Source organism: Lissotriton vulgaris, chromosome 4_1 (genome assembly GCF_964263255.1).
Source record: "Lissotriton vulgaris chromosome 4_1, aLisVul1.2, whole genome shotgun sequence".
NCBI lineage: Eukaryota > Metazoa > Chordata > Amphibia > Caudata > Salamandridae > Lissotriton > Lissotriton vulgaris.
In genome coordinates, this window is record NC_141691.1 from 604424944 (window position 1) to 604445635 (window position 20692).

General features: G+C 41.0%; 1 protein-coding gene across 4 annotated transcripts in view; it reads right to left on the reverse strand.

Moving 5' to 3' along the window:
• Positions 1-8454: 8454 nt before the first annotated feature.
• The window catches only part of ELMO1 (engulfment and cell motility 1), a 1507126-nt gene continuing 1494888 nt past the window's right edge, over positions 8455-20692 (reverse strand). For all 4 annotated transcript variants that reach the window (XM_086964835.1, XM_086964834.1, XM_086964836.1 and 1 more), the window contains 2 exons: positions 19352-19429; positions 8455-10884 (listed from right to left, as the gene is read on the reverse strand). In XM_086964835.1, coding sequence (XP_086820961.1) covers positions 10684-10884; positions 19352-19429 — 279 coding nt within the window. In that variant the 3' untranslated portion in view covers positions 8455-10683. The remainder of the gene's footprint in view (positions 10885-19351; positions 19430-20692) is intronic.

The window sequence follows — 20692 nt, forward strand, 5'->3', positions numbered from 1 at the left end:
ACAAAAATGCTCTTCCTATGGAAAAGCAATCCTAACTACACTAGTGCCAACTGCCACTAGGTTATATATATACTATGTCTGGAAAATAATGTGTTTCTTTTCTCGAATCAGCTGTTCTTGCAAACCAGGGGACTAGCTATGGGGGCCTGCTTCTCTCCCAGTTACGCATGTCTTCACATGGGTTACTGGGAGGAGCAGGTCCTCATGGGGGATTTTAACCTGACCATGACCACCAAGGTCAAAACTTGGTGGAGATATATAGATGACCTCTTTTTTATATGGGAGGGCTCTACTGAAGAGGCAACGTCATTCATAGAGGAACTCAATATTAATAGACTAAACTTACAGTTTACCAGTAACATGAGTGAGGAAGCTGTTGTGTTCCTAGATGTTGAATTCTTTGTTAACAATGGTCAGTTAGAAAGCAGGCTTTACCGCAAACCCACGGCAGGCAACTCCTTACTGCATGCTAGTAGTCACCATCCTGCGCATCTGATAAGGAGTATCCCCTTCGGGGAAATGCTCTGTATCAGGAGAATCTGTAGCAATAGTACTGACTGTGAGACAGCACAAAATGCATGCAAGGTTAGATTCTTGGATAGGGGTTATACCAATTCCTGCATTGATAGTGCCATGAAAAGAGCGAATTGCGACAGGAAGATTCTGTTGGACCCAGTAATAAGCCCTGTCAGAGTCCACAGACAAACAGCATACAATGAAGTTCGCTTAATTATTGGATACAGTAATCAACATCAGGCCATACATAAAATTATAAAACAACATTAGTCTTTGATTAACTGTAATCCGATAATAGGAAAATTGCTGAATAAATCCCCTAACATCACCTTCAGAAAGGCCAGGTCTTTGCAAGACAGCCTAGTCTCAAGCAGTCCTGAAGTAACCACGGGCTCGTGGTTGTCTGGTAGTAGGGGCTTTTTGCGCTGCTCCACCTGTAAAGCCTGTAAGAACGGGGTTAGCAGATAAGAATACTTGTCTCCACTGTTTCCTACTCCCCTTATGATTAAAGAAAAGTTGAACTGTAGATCGGAATACGCAGTTTATGTACTAAAATGTCCCTGTGGACTGAGGTATTGTGGGGAGTACCAGACCACAGGTGTACAAAAGGATCTTACAACACCTGAGAGCTATTACTAATGCAGATCCAGCGTATCCGGTTGCAAGGCATTTCGACAAGGTCCACGCTAGAAATGCTTCACTTTTAATCTATTTTGTGATTGACACCGTACCTCCACAGAGAAGAGGTGGCGACAGGGAGGCCTTACTTAGGAAATTGGAGACTAGGCACATTATCTTACTAGACACCAAGATACCTAACGGGCTCAATACCAGTGAGGATTGCTACACTTACTTATAAACAGGCTGCTTTAAGTAACTTTGCTGATAATGTATTGTACAGACAGTAATAAACAGTGCCGTAATCCTACTATTTAGTAAAAAGTATAAAAAAAACCTTGAACTACCCCACTAATAAGTCCTCCACACAAATATAATTACATGATATTTAACATCTGTTTTTAAACTCATTGGTAGCTCTTTATATGTACTGTATAATGGAGTTTGGATTGCAATTTTGCATAATGATGATAGCGTATTTTGCACAGTGGTTTCTGCCCACTTGGGCGATACCTTCTCTGGTGTACATTGCAATTTTGCACAAGGACGCAACTCATATATTGCACTTTATGCCCACTTGGGCTGAACGTTTGCCAATTTTTAAAAACTTATTATACAGTTTATAAATGTTCTGGCACCAATATGTGTTTTTATATTTTCTCTGTTGCCGATATTTAAGCATACAGTAGAATAGTATACACATTTTAGCAGTTGGGGCGATGATTGTGAATATTTATTGTTTTAAAACAGATTATTTGCGTATTCGTTTTTAACATTATTCGTAATTGCCTCCAACTACTCACTCATCTATATAATATTGTGCAATACTGAGGGAAAACTATCTAGAACTGAATATTTGCATATAAACATTTTATGCTGATGTATGGTTCAGATAGCTAGTTTTGGGTGAAGTCCTTGCTTTGTGCAATACGCGATAAAGACTGATAGTAACTCTTCCATATCCATTATGTAAATTAACACTGTGCACTTTAAAATGGGTCATCAGCCCCCATGTCGGTGTCATGTGATCAAGGCTTGGTGAAGCCAAAACGCGTCATGGCGGACTGGTGTTGGGTCTCTAAATAAAGGAATTCTGCACTATCTATGGGTCTTGCTTCGTCTATCTATCCAGTTGCTGGCTCTTTGGACGTTTACATACCGAATATATATATATATATATATATATATATATATATATATATATATATATATATATATATATATATATATATATATATATATATATATATATTGATAAACACTTTGAAGATTGTTCACCTTTCATCTTAAATTATTCCCCAGGCACTAGACTACTAGTTTAGATCCGGAGATTTTTCATAGAGGCGTTCCTGAATGCCACTGGGTGGCACCACGCATCTCAATCATGGCTCCATATTGCCTCTGAATTGATGCAACAGAGTCCGATTTGAGAGCCACCCCTGAACACTGATGTTGGTTTCTTTATTTGTGCACCTACTGATGTGGAGATGGGAGCTCCACTCTCGTACTGTCAAATTTTCGGACAACTTCAAACGATGTACCCACCAAACACGTCAGGATTCAGGCCCTGCCACAACTGCACAAAGCAAATGTCAGTCGCAGATCTGCATGAGGTACGTTATTGGAATCTGGACTCATGACACAATTCTATGTCATATAATAAGTGCTACTGCAACCGTTCAACTTCCCACTTTACGTCTTCATGTACGTCCAATTACAAGTCTAAATGCAAGCATAAAAATTGAATTGATTCTCACTTTACATCATGCCACTCTGACTCCAAGGAGAAGGAGCAAGAGAATCTAGACATAAATCTATTCCATCAAGGTCACCGGTCATTGAGCTGATAACTCAATTGGTCCCAACTGGCCTAGAGTTCCCCAAGCTGTCACCAATCCATACTTGATCAAAGCCTTCCAAGAAGTCAAGTTGCAAATACTCAGTGCATTTCCAGCTCCCTCTGGTGTGCCTTCAGGACCTACGGAACCGAAGAGTCCTCCAGTTGGGCTACCACCACCAGGTACATCTAGGCATCACTTGTCCCCTTAGGACCTGTTCCCAGGTCTGCACCTGTTCCAGTACAGACTTCTACTCTGGCCTCATGCTGCACACTGGTTCATGCCAGTGCTGATGCCTATGTTGGATCCCAAACCGATGTTGTCTCGAACTTGAGCGATGTCACACTGTGAAATTACATTGATGATGCCTTATACCTCGATATACAGAAATGCACTGGCTTGACACCTTCCCTGAGACAGAGATTGACTTGCCACATAGTCCACAAATGTAAAAGAGAGCGGTGTGGTGTTTCAGAGGACGGTTGAGGTGCTAGAGTGACAGCAGCCATTCGTTGAGACTAACACAATTGTTTTGACAGAAATTCTGAAGCTGGGACCAGCAACATCTGAGCCTTCCAATGTAATGAAGCCTTCACAGATACTCTGATCCTATTTGGTGGAAACTATGTCCTTTCCCACCTGTTATGGCCAGATGTCACAGGCCGGTGCCTGGTGATTTGGATTTTTTCATCAAGGACCACACTCCACCCTGACTTATTGTGCAGGCCTTAATCAGTGAATCCTAATTCATTGCCAATCAATCCTCCATTTAGAGAATCTGAAAGGAATTGACAGCTTTGGCAAATGTCTGTTTTCTTTAGCCATTCTTACACCGCGGCCAATAAATGCAGTCTGATAGGCAGATACACATCTGCCTTTTGGGACACATCCAGTAAGATCTGGTGTGAAGTCCTGAAAGACCAGGGGCTTCTTCGGCCCGGATGATACTTGATAGGGCCAAATATATTATCTGTGCAGGTATGGATACCACGGATTGCACTGTCAGGATAGTTGGTGCCAATGTGGTCCTTTGTTGACATGCATAGAGGTCCACTGAGTTCTCCAGCGACGTGTAGACTTTGCAGCAGGACATGCCTTATAACGGGCCTCCTGCCTCTTCGGGGAAGAATGCAGACACTGCTTTGGAATGCTTTAAGGACAGTAGAGCTACAGCCCATTCACTGTGGTTGTTGGCCCCTGCCAAACCATTCCCACATCAATTTTAGAAATTATGGGGTTACTCCAGAGGGTTGGACTATGGACCGAGACAGTCTTCTGAACCAGTGATGCAATGGACAGCCCGGTCCTTTTGGGGTAGTGGATGCAGATCCAACAAGCACAGTGCAGGAAGCAGGCGAACGTCTTCCAACGTCTGTTTCCCCTCCTACGTCTGTTTCCCCTCCTACATTGGCCAGCCAATAGACATCAGTGGCGCTTGTCATACATTTGGAGACATGATCCGGCATTTCCTTCCAGGTGGCAATCCGTCAAATCTGACAAATGGGTTTTGCAGACTACTCAGAAAAAAGTTTTCCCCAACTTTTTTTCTGCCCCACCCAATATCCCTCCAACAATAGAACGGATTTCCATAGAGCATCTGTCCAATCTCCTACAGGTTGTATGCCTGCTGCTCTCCAAAGGTGCCACACAGATGTGCAGGACTAGGAGAAAGGGTTGCTGCTCTTGCCATTTCGTCATCCTCAAAAAGGATGGGGCCTCATGGTTATCTTGAACCTCCATCCCCTCAATGCCAACGTATGGAAATACAGATATAAAATGCTCTCATTGGTCCAGATCCTATCCTATTGGGAGTTGCTGTATTACCAAACTGTGACGACTGTCAGCTGAAGACGGTCTTGTTACATTCAGTTGTTGACCACCTCCAGATAACACAGCTTTTCACAACATTGGGCTTTACCATTTCCGAGTTAAAGTCTCAACTGATTCCTTCTCAGAGGTTTCCATTCACTTGGGAAATCCTGCATTTGGTGGAGTGCAGGGCTTCCCCCCTCAGCAACTAGTTGATGACATTTGGGCTATGGTCCCGAAGTTTCAGAGTCGATGAACGATCCACTTCATGGCATCCCTGATATGGATTGCTCCTTTTCTCTAACATCTCCATGACAGTGTACCTGGCTCAATACTTTTTCATTATCAGCAGCGCTCATTTTAAAGACATATTTACAGCAAAATCTAATGATTAAATTATACATGTATGTATACAGGCTATGTACCATACCTGTTCAAGTAAACATTCATCTCTACTACGTCTATCAATCAGTCCCTTTCTAATGATTTCATGGTGCCTCATTGCACAAGGTAATACTACTCTCTTGTCAAGCTCTGCTAACTGATTAGGACAGGTTTATAATACAGACAATTACAAATAAATAAACTGCTCCACTCAGTGCAGGGTCTCCCCTTTTATTTATAATTTTATTTTTCAGAAGATATTTATATGCACTGGGCAGATACTTCAAGGAGTCTGTGGCTCAAATGTGGCTATTAAATCAATGGGGTTCACCCACAGAATCAAAGGACCTGGGTATGAATAGTATGAAAAGGGGGGGGGGATGGTCCTTGACTATAAATTGGTACCAAGCTTATATCATTATCATTTGTTTCTCGATGATGCGATTAAATCTGCATGTGTCGATTAGAGCAACATGGGGGAGATATATATGAGAACTATCGGTTATATGCACATTAACTGCAAGCATAGACAGTACCCAAATTATAGCAGAATCAATTTGAGAAAAGAAACATTGGTTATAACCACACTTTGATTTCTTGTTGTATCAAAATTCACGTATTTATTTACAATACCATAAAACAGTTCTAAACGGCGCAAAGGACTATCAGAGTATAGTCCGTGAAGTAGAGAGGAGAGGGGAAAGTAAAGCGAGTGTAATATAAAATTGCACTATTTACAGAAACCAAAGCAGGACAACTCCCGCTATCATAACAACCTGTCCACAACAATTGAAGGGGAAGAAACTTAAACTAGACTGGGTACAGGCATCCAAAATGATAAGCGTCGACGTTTCGACCCTAATGCTCCTGGGGTATTTAGGACCTCAGCTGCGGGTCGGAGGAGAGGGGAAGACTTGGCCGTATTCTGAATTGAACACCAATAGTGCTGCTCAGGTTGGACCTCCGTCCAAGCTTGAAGGGGGTTGGTCACCTAGTGTCTTCTTGGTGGTCTAGTGATTCAACTTAACATTCAATCAAAAGGGACTTTCATGTTGGGCCACTAAAAAGGAACTAGTTGGGAATTCCTACCGGTGCCCCCTCGGGCCTGCCGGTGGTGGAAGCACTCAAGGGTGCCAACGTTGCCTCTGTTGAATAATTTGAGGTGTAGCTTCGATTTTCTAATGACGTGTCCCCAAGTGACCGTTTGAAAGCTGGGGCAGTTGCTGAATATCGCGGAACAACCTTCGTCGGTGTCTGTGCAGTATCGGGACCGCGCGGACATGAAAGTCCCTTTTGATCAACACATGCAGATTTAATCGCATCATCGAGAAACAAATGATAATGATATAAGCTTGGTACCAATTTATAGTCAAGGACCATCCCCCCCTTTTTCAAATGTGGCTTTGCTCTCTTTGTTCTGGTCAGGATGAAGAGTAACTGTACCCTACATAACACTCACTCATCACTCAAACAGGTGAGTACACCACAGCAGAATGACATACAAAATAACTTAGCTAATTGTCTAACTCTGTGTATCAAGTTTGGCAGACAAAACATCAGCGGTTAACTGATTTTAATTAGTGCACTAAGCTCCTTAAAGGTAGCTGTTGAATCTTTCTTCAACTGCCCATATTAAGGCAGCAAACTACTTTGTGTGCTAGCTATCTGTTGCCTACAGTGTACAAGATCCTACTGGCAAACCCAGTTAAAGTGTGGATCTCAGCAATCTTGTCCTGACAATGTTTCTGAGAATTTCTGGCCTGAGGTCTGTGAACTCCTGTAATAGTGATAAATGACCAATCAACTGGCCTTTCAAGGTCTCAGATAGGCAGAAGGAACCCTGACAGCTGAACCATTTCTCGGGAAAACTCTGACAAATTTCCTTTATAATTCCAAATGCCACTTAATGCTTTGGAATTTGTATCAGGCATGAGTCCAAATCAACAGAAATGCTGAAATTCTTATTTATTATATGATTCTATGGAGGAACAAAACAAAACGAGTGGACTGCAGTTGCTTTGAGGCACTGTTTATCTTTGGAATGCTAGTAAGACAAACAGAGATCTGTAATCTGTTTGGTAGATAGGGCCAACCAACCAAAATGGACTTTGGTCACTTGCATTTGTGGTGTTTAGCTCCCTAACTGAAGTTTTTAATAAGAACACCTACAGCAACCAATGCTTGGGGGATTAAAAAGGCCAACCTGTGTGATAAATAAGAAACACTTTGAGAAAAAAAAGGATGCCGTCCTCTTTAATACAATGAACAACAAAAATGAGACAATCATGATTGCCACAGAATAGTAATATCAGCCTATCATATCCATCAATGATCATGATCCCATAACCTCACAATGTGTAGTTTAGAAGCCTCTCTACACCATGATAAAATATATTATTGGTCCTCTTTGTATTGTTACATTGTAATGTGGAAATGTTATCTAAATTCTGGTGCCACCATCATAGAATTGGCTTCCCATGCAGAAAGGGTTTGACTATTGTTAAGAGAAGCATCAATAAACATGTTAGGTTAAAATGTCTGTGCTTTTCCTTTTCTGCTTATAAACTCAGACAACTGGTTTTACACAGCATGCTTTATCAAGACACAGTGTGTTCACAAGTACTGTACATATTTTTTCAATGGTTGTACCAAGGGTTTTTTTGTGCAAGCAGAAACTCTGTGAACGAAGTCGTTCTTCTTTCCATTGCAATCTCCCCTTGTGAACTTTGCCTCGACTAAGTCAGAAAGGTTAAACAAGTAGGCTGAGTTGATAAGCAATGGATGTGCCTTATGAAATAAAAACATGAGTACCTAAACAGTGTGACGAAGCAGTTGCTAAAGTCGAATTACAACACATATAAAATATAATAGGAGACATTCATTGTATCATTGTTTTATGGACTGATCAGATCGATATTGGCAGAGCCTTTATTACTCAAGTTAGTCACCAAGTCAGTGGAAGGAGCTCCTCCATTCATTCTCACCTAGCTAGTAGTCACCACACACACATGCGCGCACACACACACACACACACACAACTCTGAAAATTATCTTTGGTTGACAGCATCTACATGTACTATACCTTTGACTGGAGGGTAAAACTGTTCATTCAGGTAACTTAAGAGTACTTGTGTTTTCCACATTGTTTATAATTTATAGTTCTGTACGTGCTTCATATTTTAGTATTGTATGTTCTATCGCATCCAAAACCTTGGTTATTTAATCAGGAGAGGTGTTAAAAAAGTTCAATTGAGTAATCACAAATCAATGACAACATGAAATACGAATAGTCAAAACAACCGCCGCAATTCAAATTTTATTTAACAGCAAATAGATGGGAGTGCTTTCTATTCCAGAGCAAACATTCCATATGGAATAAAAAAAAATTAAAAACATTTACAAACATCAATGTACTTTATATCCTTCATTAAATATAGAATTGGCAAATAAAAAGGTAAACTCTTTTGTACAAAAAACCCTTGCAAATCTGTAACACTGTAACATTAATAAGGATGTAAACCTGAACAGTGGTCAATACTAACCACCTTAGAAGGAAACAGTTAGCGTAAGCGAAAAAAAAGATATATATATATACTTATTTATCTAGGCAGTTATCTCAAAATCCATGGGATGTTGTTTCAGGGGCTACTATATCTTTTATTTTTCATGATTAATGAATAAATAATAATTGCACCAGACAGAGCTGTGAAAAGGGAATTTAAATCTTCTTAAGTGTGATAAATACAAAAAGAAGAAATTGTGGCATTTTAGTGCTAGGATCGACCAGACAAGATCTTACAAATGAGTGGCAAAATCAGTTTTTCCACTGATAGCACATCATCAGTCAATGAATAACGAAATGGTAGCAGTCAACAAGCTCGATTATCTCGCAATCAGCACTAACAAGAAGAAATTTTAACAAGTGCTTTTAAAGAACTAATAGAAATAGAATCTTAAAAAGTATGAGTTCCGGGGTAGAGCACTGGTACGTTTTCCCTCCACGAGTCTTTTAAATAAAATGTTAAACTCTAGGGCTTAGCTTTGAAGTCTTCTCTTTGCACTGATAAGATGGTTATATAGTGGATTTTTAATTGAAGTCTGAGTAGACTGACTGAAATAGTATTGGCCCGGAACTCCCAACAAGGCTAGGTTGGTTTCTTTTTGTTTTCTTCTTTTTTTTACTTTCATATTTATTTCCGAAACCACTCAATTAGCTGGAATGGAGGGATAAAGAACCCCCCCCCCCTCCTCCGTGAAATCATTCCTTTGGGTGGATCCACACAATCGGAAGAAAGCATAGATTCTGAAATGAAATAAAAAAAGCTCCTAGCCTCAATTAAAGGCAAAAATGTCAATATGAATGCTGTACTACGTACTACAGGAAGATGGTGACAATTTTAATTTAAGCTACTTCATCATTTGTGAAGTGACAAGCAACACTAACTCCTCCACAAGTGAACATACCATCCTTCTTAACTGGACATACTGATGTGTATTATTGCTGATGTATGCTTGTCCATGAAGTAATGCAAGATATCAGCCCAACACATTAAAATGTGGATCAAGCAGAGGAACTGGAATATGTCTAGTAGCCAGGAAAAATAAATTCTGCTTTTCTATGTCTGCACTCTTGTTTGTTTTAACCGCCTTTCACTAAAGCAGATATCAAAATATGCCAGACACATGATTTCCAAGCAACCGTTTGATTCTGAGAATTAGGGGAAGTTTAGGAATGGTAAGCAACAGCTTACCAATTTTTTATAGGAGTCATATGAGACTACCCAGGAGCATATATAAATTTACAGACGTTTCAGATTTGCAATACATACCCAAATCATACCTATTTAAATAGGCGAGATTAACCAGGCCATGTATGAATGAACAGACAAGAGATACAACTACTGGCCTCACAATTTGTGCTTTCACCTAATATTGCAGAGGAAAACAGAGGATTCCAATGGAAGTGAAGTGTATTAAGAAAACAGTGCAGCACTGCAAATAGTTGAAGTCAACATTGCCTTTCTAACCACTTAAGGACAACACTGAAAATGTCCTTTAGTGATCCAAAAACTGAGAGAAGTCTCTATTGGAAGCAGATGTGAGCCCGCTCTGTCTCTTTCGGTACAAGGAACAGCACTAACAGCTATTGGTCTCCACCACACTCTCCAAGTCCAGTTCAACAGCCTAGATCGGAACTTTGTTTTTCATCCTAGGCAACCCAACAGGCAGCCTGGTTCTCATCCATCTTTGAGCAATAATAGCATACTGTCTTTTTGGAGTGAGCATAGTTATTTAGTCACAAGGTAATTCTCACTGAAGCAAGGTCATTTAACTGGAGTAACAGGAACACCAGGTTGGAGCATTGTACATTTTCAATTGGAGGTAAAGGTAAGACAGCAGGGTGTATGCAAACAGCGTGCTCTGAAGCAATATACAGCTCAAGCTGGACAGCTGTGTATATATTTGTTTCCATCTCCAGTTGAATTTCCAGTTGAAACCCGAGGTGCTGTTGGTGGCTTCAGTTACAGTCATAAACAAAATCATAGTTGCTGGGTTCCTTCGGGATGGGCGGAGGGGCATCCGGAATCTGAATGTTTTCTAAGTCGAGTAAACGCAGCTTTATCTCCATGCTCAACAGCGTGTCCAAGTCATTTTGTGTCAATTCGCTTGTCATATCCTTTCCAAGGAGAGCATTGAGTCCGTCAGTCCAGACACAGTACTGTGGAAAGACAAGATTCAGTTAATATCATGATGATGATGCCCTTAAATCCCAACTACACCCTATATCCTTCTTACTCTGAACCCCTGATGGGCATTAGTCGCAATATTTTTACAACATCCCCAACACACGTTAAAGGAACACAAACAAGTATATTATCTTTTATGATATTTAGCTTTTTCTAATATCACATCCATCTGTACCAAAAACTATGGGTTAAAAGTATTTCAAAGGAGGCATCTGGTGAATGATGTCACAATAGGTTTTATCACCCAACCAGAAGTTATCAAATCAAAAGACATTCCAGAGCCTTACTCTTGTGATTGTTGATGATGTACGATTAGGTAAGAGGATAAGCTTTTTAGTTGTCAGTGGATGCCCCCTTCCAGTCTGACTTTTTGATATAGGTCAAAACCCACTTGAAAACAACAAATGTATTCGAAAATAATTATGTCATTGCGGATGAGGAACTCCTCACCAGCCTGTGTTATGGGTTACTCCTGAAAACAGAACCATCTAGACTCGCCCAAAGAAGCTGACCTCAGGGAACAAGCCACATTACTGTTCGGTCCGCATGCCACTTGTCAAGTAACTAATATAGTTTTTTTCGAACAGAAAACAAATTAAAAGACACAGAAGAACTTGCTAAAAAATTGTGGTGAAAAACCGGCTTAGGAACAACGTTACTTACAAAAATACAGCTTCCATTATAAGAGCCACAATGACAAATGGTGTTAAGAAAGCTTTTAATTCCAGCGAAGAGGTTTTGTTTTAGTTCAATCAATGCTTTTGCTTCAAGGTGAACTTGTACTGAGAACAAAGAGGACCGCAAACATTCTAAAATTACCTTTTGAAACACTTTCGGCAAGTAAATTAAGGACCTAAAAATATGGAAGTGTATTTCTTCCACCGCTTTGTGTTAAAATTAGACATCATTTGAAGAACAGCATGAACAGTTTGTTTTTCTATTAACAGCTTACAATTGAAAGAACATGTTTTGTGAGAAAGAAAATGAATTAATTTCTCAAATTACTCTATTAATTTAGAAACACAGAAATACAGAATTTCCGTGGATCATCTCCCCCGGTCCACGTCGCTCCTAGGTACATGGATGATTACTTAAGTGTTGCAGCCATTAGTTACTTTATAATGGTCAAAATATCTCATCTGGAAAATCCCATTTAAAGTTGTAAATCTTGACACACCCAAAACGAACATATTAAAAGATGGCATCTAAAGGACCAGACTCTTATGTCGTTTTTATAACTGAGAGGAGTCTCCAATATTTGTGAGCCACATCGCCCCATATGCAATACTGATGTCTCAAAATCCCCAGTCAACTGAAGGTGGCATGGTACAGAGTCATCCTGCAGTTGTGCTCAAGTCCCTTATCACTGAAAATACTGGTTTGTCTAGCTATCCTTTACCACTATGATTACTATATACTTTGTTTTGCCCCAGTAATTTGTAACCAATGTTTGTGACCGACTACGATACCTGGCGTGGAACCACATGCATTTAATAATTTTGCAATACAGAAAGTTTCTTGGTATTCTCTGGTGTCCTTGAGAAAAGTCTGAATATATGACCTCCTGATCCAGGCCCAGACTCCCACTGGAATGCAGAGCGTCCAATATTACTGAATATAAACATTAATGTATTTAAACATCTGTCAGATACCACTCTCCTACAAAATATAGATGTAACTAGGAGTGCTTCTCGCCGTAAAGTTTCTCATGCAGATGATGCAGCATCCTGGTATCAGTCCTTTGAAGCATCACATATCAGCCATTGTTCTCTAGTGAACTGTCTTCAAGAATAAGACAATGCTTCAGGTAAGGCCTCCCCAGTGCTGTACATAACGCTAGCCATCTGCAGCATCCTCTTCGTATGCAAAATGACAATTACCCCTGACATCCTGATGTTAAACTCTTGCATCACTGGATATTTGGTTATTTATGACTTTTGTGAAGCACGACAGACTGCTGATTAAACATGTAAGGGCTCTATCATAGTGGACTTAAGGGCATGGGCTATTGTAATTGCGAAGAGATTTCATAGCGCACGGCATGTCCCAGTAGCTACTCACTGTAAGCTCCTTGCAAGGGCAGGACATGCTAAAGCTTGTTAGTCAAAGGCCCATTAAGAATGCTTCTGCTCCTGCCACTGCCAGTGATCAAGCCAAATGTAGAACAGCCGACTGATGTGCGACTATGAACAGCAGATTGAGAGTGAAGAGCTAAATAGCCTATAGGTAAGACACTGCTACGCTCAAGCAGAGCCGACGGAATGTCTTCGGTTTCCTGCCAAACATGTATCAAGTCATTCTTAAGTCTGATGTGTTGAGTGAGCTTCCCAAAGGGTATATCCTCTGATGCATAAGGTCCTACCCAACAAAGCTGCATCTGAATGGGCGGTTTTCAGTAGGTTCAACAAGGTAGACCTAGCTGGACAGTATGATTGGAAAAATGTATACGGAGGTAAGAGTACAGCACTGAAGCATCTTGTGGCCAATGATCAGTGTCACAAATTGAAGTTTCTTGGTTAGGGAATAGATTTAAAGTTTTTAAGCAAGTGTGATGCAGTGAAAGCGAAGGGGTCTGATGGTAAGCCAGGAAACATGATTTGGAGTAGCCCTACAACAAGTGAATTACACTAGTTTAGTAAAAAAGATAACTACAGTTACGGTGACCCGATCATGGAGTTGAGTCAGTGAGGATTATGCAGGTATAGGGAACTGGGCTTTTGTGACAGTTACTCCTCCACTTTTTGCCCCCTTTTTAGAGCAGCATTGGGTTAGGGCTAGAAATATATCGACCAGTGGAACCTAGGGACATTGTATCCTCCATTTTAATTGAAGTTAAATAAACAGCTTCTGTTCCACACTCATTTTAGGATTTTATTTAGTACTCCCAGTCCCCTCTCAAGTTCATTCACTATCCTTTCATCCGACCTCCATGTTTGTGAAATAGGCCTGAAATAATTCGCTATTTTACTTAACTCATTCTGGTAATCATCATAGACGGTCTCTATTTCCTTATGTATCAGATTTGTTTACTCCAATAAGCGATTCTCCAATGCTCCTCTCATCTTCAGTACTAGTCAGCAATAGGTCACTTCCTATACCTACTATTTTAAAGTGTACCCAGGCCTCTGTCCAGGATGAACTTTTCCCCCGCTCTTAGTACAAACAGTTACACCTAGAAAACTAGGAAGGCCCTGATCCTCACCCATGAATGGCCAACTTATGTCCTTCACGCCTTATGCTTCTGTGTAACTCATTTCCATCTGTGCTGCTGTATATTCCCCTCCTTTACTCTTCTGTCCAGTGGCCCTCTCCTCCATCTCCCCCTTCTGTGGCCCTGTGTCAACTCCAACCTCTGGCGTATGAACCACCTGCTTGTGATGTTCAGCTCACTATAATATCACTGACGTTAAATTGTGTTGTAGTGACTGAACAGGAACATTCCATGGGTAGCAGCTGATGGGGAGACTATAAAGGGACAATTCCTGTTGCTAGAAGCTCTTCACAGGTAATATGTATTGAAATAAGTGTCCAAGTCTTCTTTCCAACATCAATGATGAGGGGCGGTTGCCGTAGCTCACGACAATGCCTTTGTGCTAATTTGAGCAAACCTGGACTGGAGTATCTGGATACATCTATTATAGTCCCTCCAGCACTTTACTCTTTATTAAACAGAAAACAAATAAGACACAGAAGAACTTGCTAAACGATTGCGATGAAATACCGGCTTTGGAACACAACACTGCTTACACAAGTACAGCTTGCCAGTTTAAGAGCCACAATGACAAATGTGTTTAGAAAGCCGGGTATTTTAATTCCAGTAGAGAGGTTTTGTTTTAGTTGAATCAATGCTTTTGCTTCAAGAGGAACGTGTTCTGGGAACAAAGAGGACCGCAAACATCCTGAATTTACCTTTTGAAACATTTTCGGCAAATAAAGGAAAGACCTAAAAATATAGAAGTTACTTTCTTCTACTGCTTTGTGTTCAAACTAGACACATCATTTGAAGAGCAGCTTGAACAGTTCCTTTTTCTATTAACAGCTTACAATTGAAAGAACATGTTTTGTTAGAAAAAAATTAATTAATTTCTCAAATTACTCTATTAATTTAGATACACAGAAATATAGAAATTCCGTGGTTCATCCTACCCTGTCCATGTCGCTCCTGCTTATATGGATGATTGCTTGAGTGTTGTGGCCATTACTTTATAAAGGTTATGTTTTTAAAAAAAAGTCTGAATGCATCTTTCTGTCAAAGAATCTAAATCTGGAAAATTCGATTTAAAGTTGTATATCTTGACATAACCAAAACAAACATATTAAAACCGATGGTATATAAAGGAACACACTCCTATGTCGTTTTTATAACTGAGAAGAGTCTCTAATATTTGTGAGCCACATAGCCCCATATGCAATACGGATGTCTCAAAATCCACAGCCAGCTGAAGGTGGCATGGCAGTCACCCTGCAGTTGTGCACCAGCTCAAGTCCCTTATCCGTGAAAATCCTGCTTTGTCTAGGTTGCCTTTACCACTTTGATTACTATAAACTTTGTTTTGCCCCAGTAATTTGTAACCAATGTTTGTGACTGCCTCCGATACCTGGCGTGGAACCACATGTATTTAATAATGTTGCAAAAAAGGACTTTTCTTGTTATTCTCTGGTGCCCTTGAGAAAAGTCTGAATATATGACCTCCTGATCCAGGCCCAGACTCCCACTGGAATGCACTTCTACTGTATTTAAACCTCAAAGCATTTAAACATCTGCCAGATACCTCTCTTCCACAAAATATAGATGTAACTAGGAGTGCTTCTCGCCATAAGGTTTCTCATGCAGATGTTGCATCATCGCTGGTATCAGTCCTTTGAAGCATCACATATCAGCCATTGTTCTCTAGTGAACTGTCTTCAAGAGTAAGACACTGCTTCAGGTAAGGCCTCCTCAATGCTGAAAATAATGATAGACTTCTGCTGCATCCTCTTCGTAAGCAAAATGACAGTTAACCCCGACACCCGGTTATTAAACTCTTGCATCACTGGATATTTCGTTATTTGTGACTTTTGTGAAGCACAACAGACTGCTCATTAAACAACTAAGGGCTCTAGTAGAGGCGATTTTAGTGCACGGGCTATTGGAATTGCGAAGAGAATTCACAGCGCATGGCTTGTCCCAGTAGCTACTCACTGTAAGCTCCTTGCAAGGGCAGGAAATGCTATCGCTTGGTAGTGAAATGGCCATTAAGAATGCTTCTGCACCTGCCCCTGGCAGGGGTAAAGCCAAATGTAGGTGTATGAACAGCAGATTGATGTATGAACAGCAGATTGAGAGTGAAGAGATACATAGTCTTTAGGTAAGACATATCCAACTGGGTGGAAGGACCCATTGCTAAGCACAAGCAAAGCTGAAGGGAGTGTCTTCAGTTGCCTGCCAAACATTTATCAAGTCATTCTTAAGTCTGATGTGTTGAGTGAGCTTTGTAAAGGATGTAGCCTCTGAAGCATAAAGGCCTCCCCACCAAAGCTGGATCTGAATGGGGCGGTTTTCAGTAGGTTCAACAAGGTAGACCTAGCTGAACAGTACAGCTGGAAAAACCTTATACGGAGGTAAGAGTGCAGCACTGAAGTGTCTTATGGACAATGATCAGTGTCACCAAAAGGAAGTTTCCTGGATAGGGAATAGGTTTCAAAGTGTTTAAGGCAAGTGTGATGCAAGTGACAGCCACTAGGTTGGAAGGTAAACCAGGAAACATGATTTGGAGTTTCAAGATCTCCAGCTGTAGAAGCCAGACAATGACTGAATTACACTAGTTTAGTAAAAAGATAACTACAGTTACGGTGACCAGATGATGCAGTTGATAGGGAGGATTATGCGGGTATAAGTAACTGGACTTTTGTTGCAGTTACCCTCAATTTTTGCCCCCTTTTCAGCTACTAGATGCTGATTTCTGACTGACAGCGCACTGAGGCGTGCTAATCAGACCACAGGCTTCCCTAAAACAAGGTAAAATCTAATTCTATTTCAGGACAGGAGGCGAGGATTAGGCTTCAACTTTCTTCACTCTGTTACATCCAGCAGCCATTAGAAGCTTAAAACCAAACAAAACTACATTTTCCATGAGTCCTAGGAAATAGAAAACGTCCATTATCAACCAATCCGTAAGTCTCCTTTCATTCAACTTTCCCCGAGAACACACTATCCCCCTCTTTCTTCGCCGCTCCAGTGGCTTGAGAAGAGTGTTTTTTGCTCTTCTATCATGTGTGTTTTTAAAAATGTTCTTCCAAGGCTTATAGTGCTATAAATACATCCGATATTGTACCAGTTTCTGCATTTGCCGATGTGCTGTGCCTAATTTACATTGTCCTTTTCAGCGCGGCTGCTCGAACGTTCACGCTCCTTTGCAGCCGCTTGTGTGTGCGCCAGGCTCCTGACGAGGTGCGGGCTTCCGACCGCCAGGCTAGTATCACTCCTAAGGTGGGGTACCTGAAGTGGGCACAACTTTTCAGAGTTGGCCATCTTGATGATGGTAAACTTTGTGATTTTGTGACAGGGTTATGCCCACTTCCCACTGGAAGTGGTCATATAGGGAGCGAAGTGACCCCAGGTATAAGTAGCCCATTGGCTACTACCCCTCAATCCCCTTAACATCCCTAAATGGAGTATATAGGGGACGCCCTGATACCAGATATTCAGATTTCGTTGGATGCAAAACAAGGAGTGGAAGAAGACTGCTGACCAGAGAACCGAGGAGCACAACTCATTTGGCACCAAACCTGCCGGCCTGTCTGCTGGATCCAACCTTTGTGGAGAAATTGATTCATTCTGCCATTGTGCAGACCTCAAGAAACCCAGAGTACTGCCAATGCTTCATAAATTGTCACAGGAACTCCCTTGGAGTAGAGGAGCTACTCAACAGGCACTAAAGAAGCAAGATCCGGTACACCAACCTGCCGCCCATGGAGTCTACAGACACATCAGCCACCCAGAAAGTGGTAGCAGTGTCCTACTGGTCAGATCCATTCTCCTTCCAAGTGGGGGATGCCAGGACCAACTAGCGCCGCACAGTGCCAATAACTGAGGTACTGGATCTCTTGCAGCAGCCTAGGCTTGTTATGCCCGGACCAAACATCAATGTTGAGGAAGACTGACCTGCACATTGAGGGACTTCAGGGACAGTAAGACCCATATTGAGAGTGACCCAGCTGTCCTGTTTGCTCCTCTTGCAGAAAACACAGACAAAGAAGTGAGTCTGCGACAGCTGCCAAACGACGCCTCAAAGCATCTAAGCACAAGAGCTCCAGAGTCCGAGTCCAAGGGAGGTGATGGTCCCAAAGCAGTCCCCAGACCAACACAAGCTAATTCCATGCTTGGGTTTACCCAGACTGGAGTTCCAGTTACCGTCTGCTGGCTATTCCTGCAGGACCACTATAACCGCAAGAGATTCCCATACCGAAATCGAAACCGCGGAAGACGTCACTGGTCCCAAGCCGCACAGCCAAAACTGAAGTAGACCAAAGACATGCCCATGTGCCAGTGGATATCAAGGGTTAAACCCTCCTGTAGGTTTCCCCGGACTGGTGCCCCAGTCCTTGCTGGCAGCCTCTTTGTAACCAGACTATTCTCCCATTGAAGCGAATGTGACTCCCGTCGCCATGATACAACTCTGCACCCGGACACCCCAGAGCCCCCGAGGTGACCAGTTGGTGTGGCTTAGAACCTCTTCCCATACTCACCTTAAGTCCAGAAGAACAGTGCCACAAGTCGCTGACAAGTGCCCGAATGCAATATATGTTATTCTTCCATAGGATAACATTACCGATCCAAAAATTGCACTGTGTCCATTTTGAAAGCTGTGAAAATTCACAACTCAAAAAGTACTTACCCAATTCTAATTACCTTGGTATCTAAATTTATATAAAAATGTCTGTTAACTTTATAAATTGGTGTCAGATTTCTTTATTGAGTCGGTGTCTCATGCACTGCCTTTGTGTGTGTAATACATGCTTAGCACAACCCTCTGATATGCCTAACTGCTTGCCCACACTACAACAAAAGAGCCTTTGGGGTGTCATTTGTGCCTCTGTAATTCCTTTGGTGTTTGCCTGGACTCTTTACACAGTGTACCTCATTTTGGTTTACTATATAAAGAGCCAGCTTCCTACAGCAGAGATAGAAGAAAAAATACAAAGCACTTAAACGTGCTATGTGGGGATTCAAAGCAACCTCGCTATTAAAGAACACACCAATGCTATATACTTTCTGTGTCAACGAGAGAAGGGTGCCATAGAGGGGTGGCATGTTCTTTTCAGAGAATGATTTCTACTCACCATAACCTACGTTCCTTCAAAATATCTTAAATGAAGTGGTTGATGGTAGTTTTTCTGCTCCACCAACAAAACAACATCTTTATTGAGCAGTGGCTTAGAACACCCAAAGGTACTTACTTCATGCCGGTCTGGTGCGATGAAGTTCAACTGCCCATTGGTGTCATAGAGTATAGAGAAGGCAAGCTCAAGCACCTCCTAGAAGGAAAAAATGTACAAACAGCATTAAATCATATCATCTAACTTAATTTATCTCCCACTGATTCTCTTGAAGAAGGGCTTGTTTTGCCAATATCTTTGGTGCAGTTTGACTATTTTTTACTAGTTTTTTCCCCAAAAAGTGGCCTTCTTTGCCTAGTTTTGCACAGAAAGTTTCAGGATGATTCGTCAAGCGGGGCCCAAGAGAAAGGGGATCCCAAAACAATTTTTCCCCATGCAATGTTTATGGGGATTTTGCCATTTTTAGACAGAGCTACAGACTGAATCGCTGAATGTATTTACACCAAATTTGGCAGACAGCTAGCTGTTATTCCAGAAAGAGAGTTTTTTGTAATTTTGTGTAAATCTGTTAAGTAGTTTTGGAGTTATTAATCGAATTTGTATGTCCAGGGGTGGGTATCTACGGGTACCCTCGGATCCAATTATATATAACTGTACGTTAAAAAAAAAAACAACTACACATTCACAGAAAAAAAAACAAAGGTCACAGGGATGTTATAGTTAGGTTTACCTTGTACTCACAGAAAACCATAGAAATTCAGCGGCTATAGTTATACTTATAGCTATACTTGTCTTAGGAAACTATAGCTTGTGCCATTAAGTAACTTTAGGCCACGAGTTTTAGTTTCTTAAAATAAGTATAACCATAACTGCTGAATTTCTATGGTTTTGTGAGGGTAACTATAACTTCCCTGTGACCTCCGCTTTCTTCAGTGAATATATATATATATAATTATATATATAATTGTGTGTATATATGCGTGTGTATGTATATAGGTGTGTGTATATATATGTGTGTGCATATATATATGTGCATATATATATACACACACACACACACACATTTAATGGTTATGGAGTACTGGGTAGAAAAGGTACTTTTAGGGTTTATGGTGGGTAAGGGTATTTGGTTGTAAATGTATTTTTAGGGTTTAGGAGCGGGTAAGGGTATTGCACTGTAAGGGTGTTTTAAGGTTTAGGGGTTGGTAAGGATATTGGGCGCACAATGTATTTTTATAGTGCTGGAGCGGGTAAAGGTATTGGGTTGCAAGTATGTTTTTAGGGTTTAGGTAAGGGTATTGGGTAATTCGGTCATTAGTTGCAAAAATAATCAAATTTAATTTATGATTGTTTAAATATAGAAATTGCTACACTTGGACAGTGTGCTTCATATCTGTTTGAAAACAATAGTCTGGATTCCTACCGCAGGTATGAATAAAGCCAGACTACAGGTAACTGTTA